The sequence below is a fragment of the Mesoplodon densirostris genome, chromosome X (assembly GCF_025265405.1).
Source record: "Mesoplodon densirostris isolate mMesDen1 chromosome X, mMesDen1 primary haplotype, whole genome shotgun sequence".
In the NCBI taxonomy this organism is placed as follows: domain Eukaryota; kingdom Metazoa; phylum Chordata; class Mammalia; order Artiodactyla; family Ziphiidae; genus Mesoplodon; species Mesoplodon densirostris.
In genome coordinates this window covers 78,878,396-78,904,524 of record NC_082681.1, presented here as the reverse complement: position 1 = coordinate 78,904,524, position 26,129 = coordinate 78,878,396, and the positions used below count along the sequence as shown (strand labels likewise).

The following is a 26,129-nucleotide window of genomic DNA, read 5'->3' as shown; positions in this document are numbered from 1 at the left end:
ATAACTGGAAGTTTCTACCTTTTGACCACCATCTCAAGTCATTATGCTGTATAGCTGAAACTTATACAGTGCTGAATGTCAATTATATCTCAATAAAACTGAAAGAAGAAAAAGAAATTTACCAATTCCCTCTGCCAACAATTCCTTTAAAAATTTATTTATGCTTATTACACAAATAATAGACCAGTAGATAATGATTATTTTAAATGCAAACAGTTCATGGATTGGAAGACTTAATATTGTTTAGATGGTAATACTCCCAAAGTGATCTACAGATGTAATGCAATCCCTATGAAAATCCCACTGACATTTTTTGCAGAAATGAAAAACTCCATCCTAAAAATCAAACAGAATATCAAGGTACCCAGAAAAGCCAAAACAATCCTGAAACAGAAGAACAAAGCTGGAGGACTCATACTTCATGACTTCAAAATTTACTACAAAGATTCAATAATCAAAATAATGTGGTACTGGCATAAAGACACAAATACACCAATGGAATAGAATAGAGTCTAGAAATAAATTCTCACATATATGGTCAAATGATTTTCGACAAAGGTGCCAAGAGCATTCCATGGAGGAAAAAAAACCATCTTGTCAATAAACGGTGCAGGGACAACAGGATATCCATAAGCAAAAGAATGAAATTGGACCTTTACCTTACACCATATACAAAAATGAACTCCAAACGGATCAAAGACCTAAATGGAAGAGCTAAAATATAAAACTTTTAGAAGAAAATATAAGGGAAAAATCTTTACAACACTGGATTTGGCAATGATTTCTTTGATATAACACCAAAAGCACAAGTAACAAAAGTAAAAATAAACTGGACTACATCAAAACTTTTAAATTTTGTGTATCAAAGAACACAATCAACAGAGTTGAAAAGGCAACCTATGAAATGGGAGAAAATATTTGCAAATCATACGTAAGATACACAGTTAATATCCATATATATAAAGAACTCCTAAAACTCAACAACAAAAAATCAACTGACTTAAAAATGGGCAAAGGGCTTGAATAGACATTTTTCCAAAGAAGATATACAAGTGGCAAAAATCACATGAAATACTTGACATCACTAATCATTAGGGAAATGCAAATCAAAGCCACAATGAGATACACCTCACACCCATTAGAATGGCCACTGTCACAAAAACAAAAAATAACAAGTGTTGGCAAGAATATGGGAATACTGGAGACCTGTGCACTGTTGCTGGGAATGTAAAATGGTGCAACCACTATGGAAAACAGTATGGTGATTCCTTTAAAAAATTAAAAACAGAATTTCCATATGATCTACTAATTCTACTTCTGGGTATAAACCCAAAATAACTGAATGCAGGGTCTCAAAGAAATATTTTTACACCCACTTGCATAGCAGTATTATTCACGATATCCAAAAGGTGCAAGTAATACAAGTCTCCATCGACGGATGAATGGATAAACAAAATGAAGTATATACACACAGTGGAATGTTATTCAGCCTTTCAAAAGGAGGAAATTCTGACACATGCTACAACACGGATGAACCTTGAGGACACTATGCTAAATGAAATACAATAGTAACAAAAGGAAAACTAGTGTATGATTTCACTAATATGAGGTACTTACAGTAGTCAAATTCATAGAGACGGAAAGTAGAATGGTGTATGCCAGGGACTGGGAAAGGGGAGAATAGGGACTTGCTGCTTAATGGGTACAAAGTTTTAAATGTGCAAGACGAAAAGAGCTCTGGAGTTTGGTTAATGTACTTAACACTATGAATGTTAATTGTAACAAACTTAACAATGTGAATGTACTTAACACTGATGAACTGTACACTTAAAAATAGTTAACATGATATGTTTCATGTTTTGTGTATTTTACCACAATTTAAAACTTCAAAAAAATTTTAATTAAAAAATGAAAATATCATAAATCGGTGTTGAGCTTTTCTGCATCTATTGAAATGATCATATGGTTTTTATTCTTCAATTTGTTAATGTGGTGTATCACACTGATTCATTTGCATATACTGAAGAATCCTTGCATCCCTGAGATAAATCCCACTTGATCAAGGTGCATGATCCTTTTAATGTGTTGTTGGATTCAGTTTGCTAGTATTTTGTTGAGGATTTTAGCGTCTCTGTTCATCAGTGATACTGGCCTGTAATTTCCTTTTTGGGGGATATCTCTGTCTCATTTTGGTATCAGGGTGATGGTGGCCTCATAAAATGAGCTTGGGAGTGTTCCTTCCTCTGCAAATTTTTGGAAGAGTTTCAGAAGAGTAGGTGTTAACTCTTCTATTAATGTCTCACAGACTTCACCTGTGAAGCCATCTGGTCTTGGACTTTTGTTGGTTGTAAGACTTTTAATCACAGTTTCAATTTCAGTACTTCTGACTGGTCTGTTCATATTTTCTATTTCTTCCTGGCTCAGACCTGGAAGGTTGTATCTTTCTAAGAATTTGTCCATTTCTTCTGGTTGTCCATTTTACTGGCATATAGTTGCTTGTAGTAATCTCTCATGATCCTTTGTATTTCTGTGGTATCTGATATAACACTTCCTTTCTCGTCTCTAATTTTATTGATTTAATTCCTCTCCCTCTTTTTCTTGATGAGTCCGGCTAAAGGTTTATAAATTTTGTTCATCTTCTCAAAAAACCAGCTTTCAGTTTCATTGATCTTTGCTGCTATTGTCTTCATCTCCATTTCATTTATTTCTGCTGTGATTTTTATGATTTCTTTCCTTCTACTAACTATGGGTTTTATTTGTCTTCTTTCTCTGGTTGCTTTAGGTGTGAGGATAGGTGGTTTATTTGAGATTTTTCTTGTTTCTTGAAGTAAGATTGTATTGCTATAAACTTCTCTCTTAGAACTGCTTTTGCAGTGTCCCATAGGTTTTGGATTGCTGTGTTTGTCTCTAGGTATTTTTTGATTTTGATTTCTTTCTTCAGTGAGCCATTGAATACGTAACAACATATTGCTAGCCTCCATGGGTTTGTGGTTTTTTACAGTCTTTTTTTCCTGTAACTGATTTCTAATCTCATAGTGCTGTCCAGAAAGTGGGCTTAGAGGGAAACTACCTCAACATAATAAAGGCCATATATGACAAACGTACAGCTAACACAATACTCAATGGTAAAAAGGTGAAAGCATTTCCTCTAGGATCAGTAACAAGACAAGGAGGTCCACTCTCGCCACTTGTATTGAACATAGTTTTGGAAGTCCTAGCCATGCCTATCAGAGAAGAAGAAGAAATAAAAGGAATCCAAACTGGAAAAGAAGTAAAACTGTCACTGTTTGCAGATGACATGATACTATACATAGAAAAATCCTAAAGATGCTACTAGAAAACTACTAGAGTTCATCAATGAATTTGGTAAAGTTTCACAATAGAAAACTAATACACAGAAATCTCTTGCACTCCTATACACTAACAGTGAAAGATCAGAAAGATAGATTAAGGAAACAATCCCATTTACCACTGCAACAAAAAGAATAAACCTACTTAAAGAGGCAAAAGACCTGTACTCAGAAAACTACAAGATACTGATGAAAGAAATCAAGGTGACACAGATGGAGAGATATACCATGTTCTTGGATTGGAAGAATCAACACTGTGAAAATGACTCTACTACCCAAAGCAATCTACAGATTCAATACAATCCCTATCGAACTACCAATGGCATTTTTCACAGAACAAGAACAAAAAATTTCACAATTTGTTGGAAACACAAAAGACCCCAAAGAGCCGAAGCAATCTTGAGAAAGAAAAACGGAGCTGGAGGAAGCAGGCTCCCTGACTTCAGACTATACTACAAAGCTACAGTAATCAGGACAGTATGGTACTGGCACAAAAACAGAAATATAGATGAATGGAACAGGATAAAAGTCCAGAGATAAATCCATGCACTTATGGTCACCAAATCTATGACAAAGGAGGTAAGAATATACAATGGAGAAAAGACAGTCTCTCCAATAAGTGGTGCTGTAAAAACTGGGCAGCTATATGTAAAAGAATGAAATTAGAACACATGCTAACACTGTACACAAAAATAAAATCAAAATGGATTAAAGACCTAAATGTAAGGCTGGATACTATAAAACTCTTAGAGGAAAACATAGGCAGAAGACTCTTTGACATAAATAGTAGCAGGATCTTTTTTGATCCACCTCCTAGAGGAATGAAAATAAAAACAAAAATAAACAAATGTGATCTTACTAAACTTAAAAGGTTTTGCACAGCAAAGGAAACCATGAACAAAACAAAAAGACAACCCTCAGAATGGGAGAAAATATTTGAAAACAAAACAACTGACAAGGGATTAATCTCCAAAATATACAGACAGCTCACACAGCTCAATATCAGAAAAACAAACTACCCAATCAAAAAATGGGTGGAAGATCTAAATAGACATTTCTCCAAGGAAAACATACAGATGGCTAAAAACCACATGAAAAGATGCTCAACATCACTAATTATTAGAGAAATGAAAATCAAAACTACAGTGAGGTATCACCTCACACCAGTCAAAATGGCCATCATCAAAAAGTCTACAAGTAATAAATGCTGGAGAGGATGTGCCTAAAAGGGAACCCTCCTACACTGTTGGTGGGAATGTAAACTGGTACAGCCACTATGGAGAACAGTATGGAGGATCCTTAAAAAATGGAAAACAGAGCTACCATATGATCCAGCAATCCCACTCCTGGGCATATAACCTGAGAAAACCATAATTCAAAAAGAGTCATGTGGGGCTTCCCTGGTGGCACAATGGTTGAGAGTCCGCCTGCCGATGCAGGGGACACGGGTTCGTGCCCCGGTCTGGGAGGATCCCACGTGCCGCGGAGCAGCTGGGCCCGTGAGCCATGGCTGCTGAGCCTGCGCGTCCGGAGCCTGTGCTCCGCAACGGGAGAGACCACAGCAGTGAGAGGCCTGCGTACCGCAAAAAAAAAAAAAAGAGTCATGTACCGCAATGTTCACTGCAGCACTATTTACAACAGCCAAGACATGGAAGCAACCTTATTGTCCACTGACAGATAAATGGATAAAGAAGATGTGGTACATATATACAATGGAATATTACTCAGCCATAAAAAGAAACAAAATTGAGTTATTTGTATTGAGGTGGATAGACCCAGAGTGTGTCATACAGATTGAAGTAAGTCAGAAAGAGAAAAACAAATACCGTATTTTAACACATATATATGGAATCTAAAAAAACAAACAAACATGGTTTTGAAGAACCTAGTGGCGGGAAAGGAATAAAGATGCAGATGTAGAGAATGGACTTGAGGACATGGGGAGGGGAAGGGGAAGCTGGGATGAAGTGAGAGATTGGCATGGACATATATAGACTACATAATGTAAAACAGATAGCTAGTGGGAAATAGCCGCATAGTACAGGGAGATCAGCTCAGTGCTTTGTGCCCGCCTAGAGGAGTGGGATAGGTACGGTGGGAGGGAGATGCAAGAGGGAGGAGATATGGAGATGTATGTATACATATAGCTGATTCACTTTGTTATACAGCAGAAACTAACACACCATTGTAAAGCAATTATATTCCAATAAAGATGTTAAAAAAAGACTGCCAGGTATGTAATCAAGCTTTATTATTAACTGAATGATTGTACAAGCATGCTAACATAGTACAAACCTGTAAAAAAATAGAAGCTGTATTTTAAATTTGAAATCTAAAAATATAAACACTTAATTTATCAAATCTTCCTTTTGAAATTGATTATCTTCTTGATTTGGAAATAGAAAACTGAAACTTTTTCTTCTACACCAATATGTCAGTGTCCACACATACTGATAGGGAAGAAGTAGATACCTAAATGGAAATTTGGATAATGTTATCAATAAGAAAGTAGATGAATGAGTGATGACTGACCAAAAGCAGTAAATGTCTACTACATCTGATATTCCATATTTGTCTAATTAGAATTTAGTACCACACTATAGTGCAGGTCAATTTGTAGTTCTTTATTCACATTAGTAATATTAATTAAGAAAGGCAAAATAAACAATATTTTTCACTATTATAATGTTGGAAATCAGAAAACGTATTCTTAAGAATTCAATCTTCAAGTCTAAAACTTTGAGTATGTAGTTCAGGTAATCACTTCCATCTTTGGAAATCAATTTCAGCAGAGAAAAGTGAGTCAGATTAGTCCCTGCCAAATGAGTTTCCCAAAGAAACGACTTCACTAAGAACATGTGAATTTAAATTTACATTCATTTACTTACTGCATTTGTAGAGACGTTCAGAGTGTTTACATGAGTTGTCATATTCACCACAAAGGTCAAGTCTTTGAGCTGAGGCAGAGGTTTTTCCCATAGATGACGCGAGTAAGTTTAATTATTTCAACAGTTCAAAAAGATCTCTTTAGCACCTGTCATGGATGCTGTGTTGCATCACCCAGATTTTCCCTTCAACACTAAAATATTTATTTCCAGGTTGCTCTTTAGGAATTACCTAGGCTGAAGAGAGCTACCTCATCCAAGGTTATGCTCCCTTCCCAAGGCAGCTGGCATCCAATGACTAGTAAACACTGGGCTAGATCTGGTTTTCTCACCCTAACTGAGGACAATTCTGAATGGCCATTCCAGCTTCAGAGCATCCCATGGGAGAAAGCTGAAGCCTTATGGTGACTTTACATCAGCCCAACTTCTCCCTTTACCTAGTCCTGCCTCCTTTCCTTTCCCTCATAGGTGTTGATCCTGAGACCACCCCTTAACAAATTATCTGTACACTAATCTCCATCTTTAAAATCCGCTTCTAGGGTAACCCAACATGTGACAGCACCACATCCAACTAAGCCCCTTAAGCTCCAAGAAGTAGAGGCAACTACTCTACTGTGCATCGAATTCACCCAGCAAAGCAATCATCTCTGTTGAAGCCACAGAAGAATATCCAGTATACATGTGTTATTACTACATCCACATGTTTCATTTTTAGCTTTTTAGCACAGTGTTTCCTGGTAAATTATACAATTAATAGACTTGTCTTATATTCTGAAAAAATACTTCCACCTTGGATTTAACTTCCAAATCAAGATTTATCCTAATAACTAACCACTGCAGAAATATATCCTGTAGTCACACACAAATTGTTTTCATCAATCTACATTAAACTTATACGACACAGGTACTATGTTCAAAAGTTCCGTCTTATCAAAATTTTCATTGACACCACAAGTAAATATGCTTTACTGTGCAGTATTACATATGTCCATGCAACAGAAACACCACAAATAACTCTTTTAAAGCAACCTATCTAATAAATTATCAGTCATACCTTCAACATGCCAAACAGCAGCATTTCTGGTTAGATTTACACTTGAAACTTAAGAATACATTTTATGACTCACTCAGTAGATGCACTTTTGTAACTTGTCATCTTTAAAAGTGTTTAACGCCTGGGCAATTGTTTTCCTTAATTTAAAACTATATAGGGCTTCCCTGGTGGCGCAGTGGTTGAGAGTCCGCCTGCCAATGCAGGGGACACGGGTTCGTGCCCCGGTCTGGGAAGATCCCACATGCCGTGGAGCGGCTGGGCCCGTGAGCCATGGCCGCTGAGCCTGCGTGTCCGGAGCCTGTGCTCCACAATGGGAGAGGCCACAACAGTGACAGGCCCACGTACCGCAAAAAAACAAAACAAAACAAAAAAAAAACAACAAAAAAACAACTATATAACTGCATTTCACAACAGGATAGCTTATTTTATTAACTTTCCAAAATAAACCTGGTTGAAATTTCAGTCCTGTTGTTGAATTTGATAAGTTTTCATTACATTGCTTTTGTGTATACTAGCCACAGTTTCTACTTTATTTCATTTCATAATGAGCTATTAAGTTGTACTTATTTGATACCAACACACTTCTTTGCATATTAAACACAGGAATATATTTTTTTCCTTTCAGTCTAGCTTTCATTCCCTCACTTTTGATAGAGATGTGGATGCCATGAACATTTATTTTCCTCTTATATCTGCTATAAGAATAATGACACAAAGAAGATGATAAATGACAACTTGACACACAGGATATGGGAGAAAATAAGGCATTGTGGGGACTATGTCAAACTGGAGAATACATGTGCCACGTCTGAAGGTAACAACTGCCACTTGGTTCCAACTGATTATTGCTTAGTGGGAATATTGACCATGTGTTTCCAGATTTTTTTCAATTTTTTCAAGAGAACTCAAAAATCCAAATTTTTATGTGAAATTGTTAAATGTTGGCAATTAATGCATCCTTATGCAACACATCTGTGGTCATACCCAGGTCATAGGTCCACTTATTTGCAAACTCACTCTTATGTGATAAATTCCTTTTGAATGTAGTATTGGGGGGATAAGTTTCTCAGTCTTGAAGTCTGGAAAATTCAGAATCTGCAGAAATTAAACAAGCCTTAAGCAACCAATGAATCAAAGAAGAAATTACAAGGGAGATTAGAAAATACTTAAGGAAGAATAAAAATGAAAATACAACATACCAAAACCTAAGGGACACAGAAAAAGCAGTGCTATGGGAGAAATTTATAACTATAAAAGCTTACATTAAAACAAGAAAAGTCTCAAATCAACAACCTAACTTTAGAACTTAAGGAATTAGGAGAAGAACTAAACCAAAAGCTAGCAGAAGGGAGGAAATAATAAAATTAGAGCAGAAATAAATGAAATAGAGGCCAGAAAAAAACAATAAAATACTCAATGAAACTAAGAGTTGGTTTTTTAAAATGATAAAACTGACAAACCTTTAGCTAGATAGTTAACTAAGAAAAAAAGCGAGAAGACTCAAATAAATAAAATCAGAGATGAAAGAGGAGACATTAGGACTGATGCCACAGAAATCAAAAGGATTATAAAAGACTACTACTAAAACATATACACTAATAAATTAGATAACCTAGAAGAAATAAGTGCATGAATTCCTAGAAATATATCATGTACCAAGCCTGAATCATGAAGAAACAGAAAACCTGACAGACATATAACTAGTAAAGAGATTGAAGCAGTAATCAAACACCTTCTAACACAGAAAAGCCCAGGATCTGATGGCTTCACTCATAAATTCTACCAAATATTTAAAGAAGAATTAATGGCAATTCTTCTCAAACTCTTCCAAAAAATTGAAGAGGGAACACTTCCATACTTATTTTATGATGCCAGCATTACCCTGATACAAAAACAGAAAAAGACACTATGAGAAAAGAAAACAACAGGCCAATATCACTGATGAATATAGTGTAAAGGTCCTCAACAAAATTGTACCAAACCAAATTCAACAGTATATTAAAAAGATCATACACCATGACCAAGTGGGACTTATTCCTGGGATGTAAAGATGGTTCAAAATATAAAAATCAGTAAATGTTATATACCACATTAACAGGATGAAAGATAAAAATCACATGATCATCTCAACAAATGCAGAAGAATCATCTGAAAATTTCAACACCCTTTGATAATAACCACACTCAACAAGCTAAGGGTAGGAAACTACCTCAACATAATAAAAGCCATATGTGGGACTTCCCTGGTGGTCCAGTGGTAAAGAATCCGCCTTCCAATGCAGGGGACACGAGTTCGACCCCTGGTCAGTGAACTAAGATCCCACATGCCACAGGTCAACTAAGCCCACGTGCCACAACTACTGAGCTTGCACACCTCAACGAGAGAGCCTGCGCGCCATAAACTACAGAGCCCATGAGCTCTGGAGCCTGCACTAGAGACAGAAAAACCTGTACCCCACAACTAGAGAGAAGCCCTGCACATCACAACAAAGTGCCCATGTGCTGCAACAAAAAGATCTCGCATGCCTCAACGCAGATCCTGCATGCCTCAACTAAGACCCAATGCAGCCAAGAAAGAGAGAGAGAGAGAGAAGGAAGGAAGGAAGGAAGGAAGGAAGAAAATAAATTTTTTTAAAAAGCCATATTGGAAAAACCCATAGTGAACATCATACTCAATGGTGAAAGGCTGAAACTTTTTCCTCTAAGATCAGGAACAAGGCAAGGAGGCCTGCTTTAGCCACTTTTGTTCAACATAGTATTGGACATCCTAGCCAGAGAAATTAAGCAAGGAAAAGAAATAAAAGCCATCCATTCAAATTGGAAGGGAAGAAGTAAAATTATCTTTGTTCATAGATGATTATGATCTTATATGTAAAAAACCCTAAAGAGTCCACAAAAAAACTTATTAAAACTAATAAGTGAATTCAACGAAGTAGCAGGACACAAAGTCAACATGCAAAAATCAGTTGTATTTCTATAAACAGACAATAAACAATCTGAAAAGAACATTAAGAAAACAATCTCATATACAATAGCATAAAAAATACTTAAGCATTAACTTAACCAAGGAAGTGAAGGACTTGTTTGATAAAATCTGCAAGATATTTCTAAACAAAATTAGAGGACACATAAATAAATGGAAAGAAATTCCATGTTCATGAATTGGAAGACAGTATTGTTAAGATGCCAATACTATCCAAAGTGATCTACAGATTAAATGAAGCCCCTATCAAAATCCCAATGATTTTTTTTGAAGAAATAGAAATATTCATCCTAAAATTCATATGCAATCTCAAGGAACTCTGAAGAATCAAAATGATTCTGAGGGCTTCCCTGGTGGCGAAGTGGTTGAGAGTCTGCCTGCCGATGCAGGGAACACAGGTTCGTGCCCCAGTCCGGGAAGATCCCACATGCCGCAGAGCGGCTGGGCCCGTGAGCCATGGCCACTGAGCCTGCGAGTCCAGAGCCTGTGCTCCGCAGCGGGAGAGGCCACAGCAGTGAGAGGCCCGCGTACCGCAAAAAAAAAAAAAAGATTCTGAAAAAGAAGAACAAAGCTGGAGAACTCATATTAACTGATTTCAAAACTTACTACAAAATAACAGTTTAAAAAAAAGCAATGGAAGAGAACAGAATACACAGAAATAAACTCACATATATATTCAAATGATTTTTGACAAGAGTGCCAAGACCATTCAATGGGGAAAAGACAGTCTTCTCAACAAGTGATGCTGAGAAAACTAGTATCACATGCAAAAGAATGAAGTTGGATCCTTACTTTACACCATGTACAAAAATTAACTCAAAATGGATCCATGACCTAAATGTTAAGACCTAAAACTATAAAACTCCTAGAAGAAAACAAAGGGGGAAATCTTCATGTCATTGGATTTGTTAATGATTTCTTAGATATGACACCAAAAGAACAGGAAACAAACAAACAAAAAAACCACAAATTGGATTTTATGAAAAATTTTGCATCAGTAGGCACTATCAACAGAGTAAAAAGGCAACCCACAGAATGGAAGAAAATATTTGCAAATGATTTATATGATAAAGGATTGATATCCAGAATACAAAGAGAACTCCTAAAACTCAACATTAAAAACCAAACGACTTGATTAAAAAATAGGCAGAGGACTAAAACAGACATTTCTCCAAAGAAGATACACAAATGGCCAAAAATGACATGAAAAGATGGTCAACATGACTAGTCATTAAGGAAATGCAAATCAAAACTACATGATACCACCACCTCACACTCATTAGGATGGCTACTAATATATTTTTTTTAAAAGTTGATAAGAATGTAGAGAAATTGGAACTCTTGGGTACTGTTGGTGGGAATGCACAATGGTACATCCACTGTGAAAGCAGTATGACAGTTCCTCAAAAAATTAAAGACAGAATTACATTATCCAGCAGTTCCACTTCTGGGCATATAACCAAAAGAATCGAAAGCATGTTCTCAAAGAAATATTTTTACACCCACATTCACAGCAGCATTAGTCATAATAGCTAAAACATGGAAGTTTTATCTTCCATCAGTAAATAAATGGATAAGCAAAATGTGGTACATACATACAATGGAATATTCTTAAGCCTTAAAAAGGAACAAAATTCTGACACATGCTACAACATGGGTGAAACTTGAGGACATTATGTTAAGTGAAATGAGTCAGTCACAAAAAGACAAATACTATATGATTCCAGTTAAATAATGTACCTAGAGTAGTCAAATTCATAGAGATGAAAAGTAGAAAGGTGGTTGCCAAGGACTGGGAGAAGTGGGGAACAGAGAATTTATTGTTTAATGGGTAAAGAGTTTCAGTTTTGCAAGATGAAAAGAGTTCTGGAGATGGACTGTAGTGATGATTGCAGAATATAAATGTACTTGTTACCAATGAAGTGTACACTTTATGATTAGTATAGTAAGTTATGTGTATTTTACCACAATAAAAGAAACTGGGAAATAGTTTTATTGGGACACAGCCACCCACATTTGTTTATATATTGTCTATAGCTGCTTTTGCACTATAATGGCAGAGTTGAGGAGTTGTGACAGAAACTGTGTGGCCTGAAAATCTAAAATATATACTATCTTGTCCTTTAAGAAGAAGTTTGCTAATCTGAATTAAATGAAGACAGGTGGGCATGCCTATGAAATCTAAGGATGACATAAACTGGGAGGAGTAGTTAATATACTGCATGACAGAATCAAAATTCACAAAAATCAGAACTGAAAAAAAATAGGCTGCAACAATCAGGTTGAAACTTAACAGCTTATGAAGTATGTATGAGATAACAGAAAATATATGTTGGTCTCTGCCCCCGATTCTTAGAACTGAGCTTCTACAGCCCTTGTAATTTCCTAAAGTGATAAGAACACTAGGAGCATTGTTAAAATGTCCATACTGCCCAAAGCAATCTACAGATTTAATGCAATCCCTATCAAAATACCCATGATGTTTTTCACAGAACTGGAACAAAAAATCCTAAAATTTATATGGAACCACAAAAGACTGCAAACAGTCAAAACAATCTTGAGAAAAAAGAATAAAGTTGGAGGTATCACACTTCCTGACTTCAGGCTATACTACAAAGCTACAGTAATCAAAACAGTATGGTACTGGCACAAACACAGACACATAGATCAATGCAACAGAATAGAGAGCCCAGAAATAAACCCACGCAAACTGTGGTCAATTAATCTACAACAAAGGAGGCAAAACTATACAACGGAGAAAAGACAGTCTCTTCAACAACTGGTGCTGGGAAAACTGGATAGCTACATGTAAAAGAATGGAATTAGAACATGTTCTCAGACAATATACAAAAATAAATTCAACATGGATTAAAGACCTAAACGTTAAGACTGGAAATTATAAAACTCCTAGAAGAAAATATAGGCAGAACACTCTTTGACATAAATAGTAGCAGTTATTTTTTTGGATCTGTCTCCTAAGGCAAAGGAAACAGAAGCAAAAATAAACAAATGGGACCTAATTAAGTAAAAGCTCTTGCACAGCAAAGGAAACCATCAACAAAATGAAAAGATAACCTACTGAACAGGAGAAAATATTCGCAAATGATATGACCAATAGGGGTTAAGATGCAAAATATATCAACAGCTCATACAACTCAATATCAAGAAAACAAACAACCTGATTAAAAAAAGGGCAGAGGACCTGAACAGACATTTTTCCAAAGAAGACACACAGATGGCCAACAGGCACATGAAAGATGCCCAACATCACTAATCATCAGAGAAATGCAAATCAAAACCACACTGAGATGTCACCTCACACCCGTCGGAATGGCTATGATCAAAAAGACCACAAATAACAAATGTTGGTGAGGATGTAGAGAAAAGGGAACCCTCCTGCACTGTTGGTGGGAATGTAAATTGGTGCAGCCACTGTGAAAAACAGTATGGAGGTTCCTCAAAAAACTAAAAATAGAACTACCATATGATCCAGAAATTCCACTCATAGGTATATATTCAAAACAAACAAAAACACTAATTTGAAAAGATACATGCATCCCAATGTTCATAGCAGCATTATTTACAACTGCCAAGATATAGAAGCAACCCATCAACAGATAAATGGATAAAGAAGATGTGGTATATATATAAAATGGAATGTTTCTCAGCCATAAAAAAGAATGAAATCTTGCCATTGCAACAACATAGATGGACTTAGAGGGTATTATGCTTAATGAAATAGGTCAGACATAGAAAGACCAATACTGTATGTTATCACTTACATGTGGAATCTAAAAACTAAAATGAATGAATGTTAACAAAACAGAAATAGACTCACACATATAGAAAACAGAGTAGTGGTTACCAATGAGGAGAGGGAAGTGGGTAGTGGCAAACAGGGGTAGGGGATTAAGAGGCACGAACTACTATGTATGAAATAAATAAGCTACAAGGATATATTGTACACCACAGGGAATATAGTCAGTATTTTATAATAACTTTAAATGGAGTATAATCTATAAAAATATTGGATCACTATGTTGTACACCTGACACTAATATTGTAAATCAACTATACTTCAATTTAAAAAATTAAAAAATTAAACAAAACAGTGGTTCTCAGAACCACCTGGGGGACTAATATAGAATACAGAGGTCTGGGCTTGTTGGAGTAAGGTAGGGCCTGATCTCTCTGTTTTTACCACATTCCCAAGTGATTATTTTTTAATAAGCTTTATTGAGGTATAATTCACATACCATACAATTCATCCATTTAAAGTATATGATTCAATGGTTTTTAGTATATTCCCAGAGTTGTGCAACCATTATACAATTTTAGAACATTTTCATTATACCAAAAAGAGACCCTATGCCCATTAGTAGTTACTCCCCATATCCGCCCAGTTCTCAAAGCCCTAGGCAACTTCAAATCTACTATCTGCTTCTATAAATGTGCCTGTTCTGGAAATATCATATAAATGGAATGATACAATATGTGGTCTTTGTGACTGGCTCCTTTCACTTAGCATGTTTTTAAGGTTCATCCATGTTATAACATGTATCAGTACTCTGTTTCTTTTTATTGCCAAATGAGTATACTACATTTTGTTTATCTTTTTATCAGTTGATAGACATTTTGGTTGTTTCCACATTTGATTATTTAAAATAATGCTGTTATGAACACTCACATGCACGTGTTTGTATGGACACGTTTCCTGTTTAACTTAGGAGTGGAACTGCTGGGTCATATGGTAACTCTATTTAACTTACTGAGGAACTAACAGGCTGTTTCCAAAGTGGCTGCACCATTTTACATTCCCACCACCAGTGTATGAGGGTTACAATTTTTCCACATCCTTGTCAATTTCTGTTATTATCTATCGTTTTGATTACAGCCATCCTAGTAGTGTGAAGCAGTTTCTCATTGTGGTTTTGATTTGCATTTCCCTGATGGCTAACAATTTTGAGCATCTTTTCAAGTGATTCCCCAGTAACTGTGATGAACACTGAAGTCTGAAAACCACTAAGAGGTCTGCAAGTACATTAAGGTCCCTTTTGACATTAATGATCCCATGAGGATAGAGCCAGAGAGGTATATCATTTGCAGAACTACACTTGCACATGCCTTCCTGTTCCACATGCCACTGGCCTACAAGTTAACCTAGTCAACTCCTGTTTTATAAAACCCTATCTTACACCTTTCTTATTTATTTAAAAAATTTTTAATATAAATTTTAAAATTGACTTGACTATGGATGGTTTAAATCATTTAAGCAAGCAGTTCCATCTTCTAATTTGATTAGCACAATGGCAAATATTGTGCTCTGCGAATATAGATGGAGGGAGATAGATAGATAGATATAGACAGATAGATATAATTCAATATATGTTAATGGAAACCTTAGAAAAATGTTAGTCTTTAAAGAAAAGAAAATCATTTCTTCTATACCTTTCATGATACATCAGCAGTTTAGCAATGTCCAGACAGAAGTCTAAAGACATGTCACGATGTAGTATTTCCATGACAGCTAACAAATAGAACAAAGGAAATAATCACATTAGTTTCACTTTTTAGGAACCTTACCTATTTTCAATAATTTTCCTCTGTTCAAAATCTACTTTCTAAATGTTTGCCATATACCATGTCTTGCCTAACAATTTACCAAAGTCTTTTTATATAGCAATAATATCCAATGCTAGAGAGAGTGCAGTAAAACAGGCAAAGTTAACTTTTTGAAAAGCAATTTGACTACTATCTGCTAAGAACACAGTGGATAAAAGCTTGGGATCTGAAGTCAGACAGATCCATATTTGAAACCACTTTCCACTTTCATGGTCATAGGCAAGTTACTTAGTTTTTCTGCACCGTAGTTTTGTCATCTGTAAAGTGGGGAACAAATCACCAACCTCTCAGGGCTGATGAGAGAGTTACATGAGATAATGTATGTAAATTACACAGCAAAGGACCTAGCACTTAGTAAGCATTCAGTAAATGAAAGTTGCTATTATTATTATTCCCTTTACTTCAGAAAGTGTACTTCTGAAAATTCATCTGAAATAAATGTGGGGAAATGTAATGAACAGGATATTAAAAGCAATATAAGTTGTAACAACAATAAAAAGGACATATACTGAATGTCCACTGTAGGGTAGTGATAAACTACTATGCAACCATTAAAATTGTTAAGTATGAAATAAAACTGTTTTGCATTTAAAAAATGAATATGCACCAATATGAAAAATGGTTATAAGATTAGTAAAAAAACAAAATTGGAAAACAAAGGCTGTCTGTACTATATAGTCACAATTCTATAAAACAAGCAAATTAATATAGAAAAATACTGAAAATAAATCATCAAATTTTTAAAAGTGATTGTGTTTAGATTATTTATTCGAAAAATAACTGATGAGTGTATTCTCTGTGCCAGGAACTGTGCTTGGTACTGGGAATCCAGAAGTGGACAAAACACACAAAAATCTCTGCTGCCAAGGAGGTGATATTCCAGTGGATGGTGGACAATGGATATTTTTAGTATTTTCCAAAAACTTCCTTAATGGGTATGTGCTACCTTTTCATAATAAAAAATTTTTAATTTCTACTTTTCCTACTATAAAAAATACCAGTGAAGTTCTAATGAAAAAGAAGTTAGGTTGACCATTCTTTTTAAAAAAAAAAAATAAATGTATTTATTTTTGGCTATGTTGGGTCTTTGTTGTTGTGCACGGGCTTTCTCTAGTTGTGGCGAGTGGGGACTACTCGCTGCAGTGCACAGGCTTCTCATTGCGGTGGCCTCTCTTGTTGCAGAGCACGAGCTCTAGGCACGTGGGCTTCAGTAGTTGTGGCTCGCAGGCTCAGTAGCTGTGGCTCACAGGCTCTAGAGCGCAGGCTCAGTAGTTGTGGCACACGGGCTTAGTTACTCCACGGCATGTGGGATCTTCCCAGACCAGGGCTCGAATCCGTGTCCCCTGCATTGGCAGGTGGATTCTTAACCACTGCACCACCAGGGAAGCCCAGGTTGACCATTCTTAAAGTATTTTCATTAGCAAAGAAATGAACAGATTATAAAAATGCAAGTTTCATATATACTTTTTTTCTAATTAATTTATTTATTTTTGGCTGCATTGGGTCTTTGTTGCTGCGCGTGGGCTTTCCCTAGTTGTGGCAAGTGGGGGCTACTCTTCATTGTGATATGTGGGCTTCTCAGTGCAATGGCTTCTCTTGTTGCGGAGCATGGGCTCTAGGCGCGGGTTTCAGTAGCTCTGGCTTGTGGGCTTAACAGCTGTGGCTCATGGGCTCTAGAGCACAGGCTCAGTAGTTGTGGCGCATGGGCTTAGCTGCTTCAGGGCATGTGGGATCTTCCTAGACCAGGGCTCGAACCCGTGTCCCCTTCATTGGCAGGCAGATTCTTTTTTTTTTTTTTTTTTTTTTTGCGGTATGCGGGCCTCTCACTGTTGTGGCCTCCCCCGTTGCGGAGCACAGGCTCCGGACACGCAGGCTCCGGACGCGCAGGCTCAGCGGCCATGGCTCATGGGCCCAGCCGCTCCGCGGCATATGGGATCCTCCCAGACCGGGGCACGAACCCGTATCCCCTGCATCGGCAGGCGGACTCTCAACCACTTGCGCCACCAGGGAGGCCCGGCAGGCAGATTCTTAACCACTGCGCCACCAGGGAAGTCCCCATATATACTTTTAATACAAAGTGAAAAATAATTTTATTATTTTAAACTATAGAAAACTTAAATTCATGAAGTTTCCTAGTTTGTAATCTGATGTTGCAACTCTATCATGAGCATCTAGATTGAGTCAAGTAAAAACAATCTGGAAATAAAGAAAAATTTCATTTTAAACTCTGTTTCTTTTCTACATTTTGATAAAAAAACTGTAATGGGGAATTCTAGTCCAAAATTAATCAACTTCAAACTAGGTGACTCCAATAATCTCTCTGATCTTCCCATATTATATTAGCTTGAGTGACTATTCCTTTAATTAGTTTGTTGGTTTGTTTATTCCTGTACTGCAAAAAAAGAGGAGTTGTCTTTCTGGCTCCTAATAAATTTCAACCTGTGTATATCTGAGCTGATACTATTACCTAGAGATGCAGAATCCTCTATATATTTCAGCTTCTGAGGTCTCTTAGTGATTGGCTAACATTCTAGAAGTCACAGAAAGTTTCAGCAGTACTAAATTGGCACTAAATTTAGAGCAACTTCCAAATCTGATTACTGTCCTACTTATTATAAATTGTTATTATTTATTGGATAATCAGTTATTATACTAACAAATAATTTTATATAGTAAAAATGCAGCTCTATAGTACAATTAAATTTTTATGCAGTAAAAAAATAAAGCATGTATACATTAAAAAAATTTAGAGTAAATTATTTTTATGACTAAACATAACTGAAATGCTGTTAAGGGGCCAGTGTGCATAGAGATATTATGCCTCACTTAATTCATCTATATAGTAGTAATAACAACAATAATAATAACTACAAGAACAGGTAATATTTATTGCACACTAACTATGTACCAGGCATGGAACTAAATGCTTTACATACTTTTTCTCATAGGATTCTCAAAACAACACAGTGAGGTAGACATTAATATTACATTTCTTTTAAAGATGAAGAAACTGAAGCACAGAAAAGTTAAGTCACTTGCCAAATGACCCACAGCTGTGTATCAGGATGTTTATGTTGTGATGTGTACATTCTAGTCCCTTGAGAATTTTGAAAAGCAAATAGCAATATTTATACAAGTAATTATAAAAAGGCACAGCATTACAAAGGCTTTTTCTATCAATAGGTTATCTTTCTTCATGGTGGGCAGGTTGGGCAGCTGCAATTTTCTGCTAGACTAAAGGAAAACTGATAGCTTTTATTCAGCTCTTTTTTACTACTTGTTAAATTTGCTACTATTCTCTCTTCCTTCTCCTTTTCTTCCTGACTGACAGTCTTATGTGCTCAATTTCCTTCTCAGTCACCATCAAATTATACCTATGCTAGTATACTACAGAAGATCTTACATTGAACAAATTGGTGTTAATATTTCAAAATTGTGTACTCTTCACACACAAAGATGTTACTTACCTCCAAGAAATTCTTCATTAGCTGTTTCATACTTCAAGAGGATTTTCATCTTTAAGAAAAGCCCACTTGGAGTTAAATGTTCCTATTTTAAACAAAGAAATCACAATGATATTAACACTGTGAAATGTTAAAGACAATTTTCAAGTAATTGCCTGTTTTATTCAACCACAGCAAGATGTATCATGATCAAAGGAAATCAAAATTATAAAAAAATCAAATCATAACATCCGGTCTATTCCTGAGGATATTTTCTGGTATTCTATTCAATCTAAATGAAATAGTAAAAGGAAAAGAACATGTAAACATTTCTATTGAGTGGCAAGCATTTAATGGCAAGGTCAATACTTAAACTGTAAGAATGTTAAGACCATATTTTTGTCTTGGTAAGCAAAACTCCAAACATCAATTAGGTTTGTTTTCTTTTGAGACTTTAATAACAACGAAGGTCCTTTGCAAACAATGGCTGAATGAAATAGAAAACATATTGTCTTTCCTATAGGATAAACCTATCATATTTACTATTAATAACAATGTACTCTGAATGGTTTTTCCAAGTCCTTGCTAGTTGGACCTGCTTCCACTTTTGCCTGACAGTGTACATCTTTAAACAGCAGTCTACGATTAAAAGTGCAGTCTAGGCTCACAGAATAGAATTTTTCTCTCTACAATGTCAATTAACCTCTACATGAACATTGTACTCATTCGCTCCAAGCTCTGCAAAAAATTACAGCGATTCATGGGTGAGATGCCTGAAGAATGGAAAGTTAGGGAAAAAGTAACTACTGGTATTAAAAGCATTTGCAAATAAAGATAACATCAGTACAAAGAATAAACTAAGATTGCATTATAATTATAACTTATTGCAGTACCACCTTTCCTAACGGGCATGTTGGAATATCTCTTCGGCTCAAGACATATTCCACATATTAGCAATGAACAATCCAAAAGTGAAGTTAAGAAAATAATTCCATTTATAATAGCATCAAAAAGAATAAAATACATAGGAATAAATTTTAAAAATAAGGGCAAGACTTCTATACTGAAAACTACAAAACATTACTGAAAGAAATTAAAGACCTAAATAAATAAAAATACATCCCATATTCCTGATTGGAAAACTTAATATTGTTCAGATAGCAGTAATCCCCCAATTGACCTACAGATTCAATGCAATCAAATTTCCAGCTGGTTTCTTTGTAGAAATTGACAGGCTGACCCCAAAATTCATATGAAAATGCAAGGGATGCCGAAAAAATCTTGAAATAGAACAAAGCAGGAGGACTCATACTTGCAATTCCAAAGTGGTATACCACTTTACACTAACATCAGCTGTGGATGAGAATTCCCAGTGTTCCACATCCTTGTCAACACTTGGAATTATCGGACTTCTAAGTTTTTGCCAATCTACTGGGTATTTTACCTACTTTAAGGTGTTCTTCTTATCTTCCTAGCCCCTTACTGTGAGGCTTTCCTAAGGTTTAGCTTCTATGAAACTACTCCTTTTCCTACATTCTCTCCTTCAGAAATCTTACCCATTTTTCAGGCTACAAATATCATTTTAGGTTAAAAAAAATCTGTTGCAAGACTTTTTTTGGGGGTAACAGCTTTAATGGGCTATAATAAACATACCATACAATTCACCCATTTAAAGTACACAACTCGGAGGGCTTCCCTGATGGCACAGTGGTTAAGAATCCGCCTGCCAATGCAGGGGACATGGGTTTGAGCCCTGGTCCGGGAAGATCCCACATGCCGTGGAGCAACTAAGCCAGCGAGCCACAACTACTGAAGCCCGTGCACCTAGAACCTGTGCTCTGCAACAAGAGAAGCCACCGCAATGAGAGGCCCACGCACTGCAACAAAGAGTGGCCCCCCTCACTGCAACTAGAGAAAAGCCCACACACAGCAACGAAGACCCAACACAGCCCAAAATAAATTTTAAAAATACCCATGACATTAAAAAAAATAATAATAATAATAAAGTACACAACTCAGGACTTTCCTGGTGGTCCAGTGGTTTAGAATCCACCTTCCAATGTAGGAAACGTGGGTTCGATCCCTGGCTGGGGAATTAAGATCCCACATGCTGCAGGGCATCTAGGCCCTCATGCTACAACTACAGAGCCCATGTGCTCTGGAGCCCACGTGCCACAACTAGAGAGCCCGCGTGCCGCAACTACTGAGCCTGCACACCATAACTAGAGAGAAGCCCGCGTACTGCAACAAAGAGCCAGTGTGCTGCAATGAAAGATCCTGCATGCCGCAACTAAGATCCGATGCAATTATGAATAAAGCTGCTATAAACAACCATGTGTAGGTTTTGTGTGTACACAAGTTTTCAACTCCTTTGGGCAAATAGCATGGAGTGCAATTACTGGACTATATAGTAAAAGTATGTTTAGTTTTGTAAGAAATTGCCCAACTGTCTTCCAAAGTGGCTGTACCAGTTCATGTCTTTTTAATATCCAATATGATGAAATGAGAAGTATGCATAAAGCATTTTTCCTGCACGTTGAAGTACCGTAGTAGCTGTTTCCAGGAAGAAAACACTTGTGTGATTATTTGAACTGCAAGCTGAACAAGTCATTTTTGTCACGGAATACCATTTTAGACAAACCTCAGTTATTCCAACATGGGTATTTGGCAGACATTTTCACAAAAATGAAAGAAATAGGTCTGTCGCTTCAAGGAAAACAGCTGATGGTATTTTATTCATAATTGACAAAACTTGGAAGCAACCAAGACGTCCTTGAGTAGGTGAATAGATAAATAAACTATGGAACATCCAGACAATGGAATATTGTTCAAAGTTACAAAGAAATGAGCTATCAAGCTATGAAAAGACATGGAGGAATCTTAAATGCATATTACTAACTGAAAGAAGCTAATCTGAAAAGGCTACATACTACAGGATTCCAATTACATGACACTATGGAAAAGGCAAAACTACAGAGTCAGTAAAAAGATCAGTGGTTGGCAAGGGTTAGGGGAAAGGGAGGGATGAATAGGTGGAACACAGAGGAGTTCTAGGGCGGTGAAACTACTCTGTATGATAGTATAGATGGATACATGCCATTACACATTTTTCCAAACCCTTAGAACATACAACACTAAGAGTGAACTCTAACGTACACAGTGGACTTTGGGTGATAATGATGTGTCAGTGCAGGCTCATCAGTTGTAACAAACGCACTACTTTGGTGGGTTGATAGCTAGGAAGGCTGTGCACGACTAGGGGAGGATGTGTATGGGAAATCTCTGTATCTTCTGCTTAATTTTGCTGTGAACTTAAACTGCTCTAAAAAATTCTCAAAAAAAAAGAACACTCCAATTAAAATCAGAACAAAGGGGGTGCTGTGGCCTGCCAGCTTCTCCTCCCCCGGGCACATCGATGCCTTCTGGTACAAGAGACAGAGGAGGAGGATGGCGAGGCCATGGCCGCAGCTCTGGACACACGTGCCGTGTCTGCGAACCCACACCACCAGAGCATCACGACAGAGCCATGAAAAGGCAAATAAGGGGACTGTCAGGTACCATCCAATACTCCATCTAGGACTGGATGCTCACCCCACACTCCTCTCTGTGAATCCCTATTCCCGCTCCATTCCCCCCAAAGATCTAATGTATTTTATGCTTGGAATTATTTTATAGATCCCCGATCATGTGTCCCTGCAATAGAAATGTGCTCCAGAATTGACCACAAGGCTCTAAGTGTTCAAAAATAATAATCTTCTGGATTGAGAAATCAGTACAATTATTGGTATGCAAGTAATCAAAATGACACAAGTGTATTACAGTTATGATAAATAATTACTAAATATAAAAAGTAAAATTTAATAGATGGAGAGGGCTAATCTGTTTTCTTCAGTTAGTTCCTATGTCCACAAGGCTCAGCGTCAACTCTATTCTTATTTTTCCAATTTATAAATCAAAACACTGAAAAAATACCATTCCCATAAATAAATTGATGGCACCAGAAAGAAAGAAAAACAAAATCAGAACAAAATAAAGACATGCACTCAAGAGTTGTGATTTAAAAAAAAAACACAACGATGCAGCCATAAATAAATATTTTAAAAAATAAAGTACACAACTCAATGAGTTTTAGTATATTCACAAAGTTGTTTATCAGTTTTAGAACATTTTCATCACCACAAAAAGAAACCTTGTACCCTTTAATAGTCATTCTCCATTCCTTCCAGTGCCACCTCACCCAAAAACCCAGGCAAACACTATTCTACTTTCTGTATCTATATATTTGCCTATTTGGGAAATTTCATGTAAATGGAATGATACAATATGTGTTCTTTTGTGGCTGGTTTTCTTCAACTGGCATAATGTTTCCAGGGTTCATTAATGTTGTACCATGTATCAGCACTACATTCATTTTTATGGCCAAATAATATTCTTTAGTGTGGATATACCATATTTTGTTTATCTGTTCATCAACTGATGGACATATGGGCTGTTTCCATATTTTGGCTGTTGTAAATAGTGGTGCTAAAAACATTCATGCACAAGTTTTTATGTGGACACGTTTTCAGTTCTCTTGAGTATACACCTAGGAGTGGAATTGCTGGGTCATATGGTATCTCTATGTTTAACTTTTAGAGGAACTGCCAAACTGTCTTCCAAAGTGGTTGTACCATTTAACATTCGCACCAGCAGTGTATAAATGTTATAATTATTCCACATTCACATCAATAATTGTTTTTGTCCATTTAAAAAAATATAGTCATTTTAGGGCTTCCCTGGTGGCGCAGTGGTTGAGAGTCCACCTGCCGATGCAGGGGACATGGGTTCGTGCCCCGGTCCAGGAAGATCCCACATGCCGCGGAGCAGCTCGGCCCGTGAGCCACGGCCGCTGAGCCTGAGGCGTCCGGGGCTTGTGCTCTGCAACGGGAGAGGCCACAGCAGTGAGAAGCCCATGTACCACACACACACACACACAAAAAAATATATATATATATATAGTCATTTTAGTGAGTGTGAAGTGGTCCCTCATTGTGCTTCTGATTTGCATTTTCCTGATAATTAGTGATACTGAGCATCTTTCCATGTTCTTATTATTGGCCTATGGTATACCTTCTTTGGAGAAATACCTATTCAAATCCTTTGCTCATTTTTAATTGGGTTGTCTTCTTACTACTGAGTAGTAAGAGATTTTTATAAAAATATATCCTGGATACCAGACACTTATCATACATAATTTGCAATTATTTTCTCCCATTCTTTTGGGAGGACCCCATGGGTTGTGGTTTTACTTTCCTCATGGTTTCACTTGAAGCAAAATTTTTTAACTATTTATTTATTTATTTGTTTATTTACTTACTTACTTACTTACTTATGGCTGTGTTGGGTCTTTGTTGCTGCGTGCGGGCTTTCTCTAGTTGCGGCGGGCGGGGGCTAATCTTCGTTGTGGTGCACGGGCTTCTCATTGCGGTGGCTTCTCTTGTTGCAGAGCATGGGCTCTAGGGGCATGGGCTTCAGTAGTTGTGGTGCATGGGCTTAGTTGCTCTGTGGCATGTGGAATCTTCCCAGACAGGGGCTCGAACCCATGTCGCCTGCATTGGCAGGCAGATTCTTAACCACTGTGCAACCAGGGAAGTCCCAAAATTTTTAACTTTAATGAAGCCTGATATCATCTAATTTTCCTTTTTCTCTTGTGCTTTTGGTGTCTTATCTAAGCAACCAAGACTTCCAATTTCACTGTACTGACAAATTTTCAAAAACAACTTTGTGGAATAACATAAGGCTACCAAATTTTAATTTCCCCTCAAAAACTAATTTTTAAAAACATTACTATCTGTTCCAGTTCCAGCCAAGATGGAGCATGACAACTATAGTCTATATCCTCCACTAATTACAACTAAAAGCCCTGAACAAGATCTACAAAGCAACAACCTGAGGACTCTGAAAAGTAAACAAAAGCAGAAAGATTGTAGTAAGTCATCAAAACATGGAGAAGTGGACTGTATGGGAATGGTGAGTATCCTGGGTTTTTTATTTCTCTTTTATCTAATGGTATTGGAAGTTTGTCTGTCTTCTGCCAAATCTCTGAATGAGGCCAAAAAGAAATGTTTGTCTAGATGATTGGCGGACGCGGGGGAGGGGGGAGTCTGGAGGATTTTTTAACAAGCTCTACCTTCACATAGATATGGAGTTCAAATTTATACCACTCGGACTTCCCTGGTGGTGCAATGGTTAAGAATCCGCCTGCCAATGCTGGGGACACAGGTTTGAGCCGTGGTCCGGGAAGATCCCACATGCCACAGAGCAACTAAGCCTGTGTGCCACAACTACTAAGCCTGTGCTCTAGAGCCCACGAGCTGCAACTACGGAGCCCGCGTGCCACAGCTACTGAAGCCCGTGTGCCTAGAGCCCATGCTCCACAGCAAGAGAAGCCACCGCAATGAGAAGCCTGCGTACCACAACAAAGAGTAGTCCCTGCTCGCCGCAACTAGAGAAAGCCCGCGTGCAGTAACGAAGACCCAAAACAGCCAAAAATAAATAAATACATGTATTTAAAAAATTTATACTACTCATGTTGTCCAAGAACTGTAAAGCTGAAAATCAAAATAAAAGTCACCAAAAGAGTGTTATCTCTTAGATATCTGGTTAAAGCAAATAGATGTAGGGCCATGGACTTCCCTGGTGGTCCAGTGGTTAAGACTTTGCCTTCCAATGCAGGGGGTGTGGGTTCAATCCCTTGTTGGGGAGCTAAGATCCCGCATGCCTCGGGGCCAAAAAACCAAAACATAAAACAGAA

The 26,129-nt window shown here is 37.0% G+C and overlaps 1 protein-coding gene across 1 annotated transcript in view; it reads right to left on the bottom strand.

The window, feature by feature from the left end:
- TEX11 (testis expressed 11) overlaps nucleotides 1–26,129 on the bottom strand; it is a 378,612-nt gene that overhangs the window by 161,649 nt on the left and 190,834 nt on the right. Inside the window, exons 12-13 of the mRNA XM_060086496.1 lie at nucleotides 19,361–19,442; nucleotides 15,720–15,798 (exon numbers count right to left, since the gene is read on the bottom strand). Coding sequence (XP_059942479.1) covers nucleotides 15,720–15,798; nucleotides 19,361–19,442 — 161 coding nt within the window. The remainder of the gene's footprint in view (nucleotides 1–15,719; nucleotides 15,799–19,360; nucleotides 19,443–26,129) is intronic.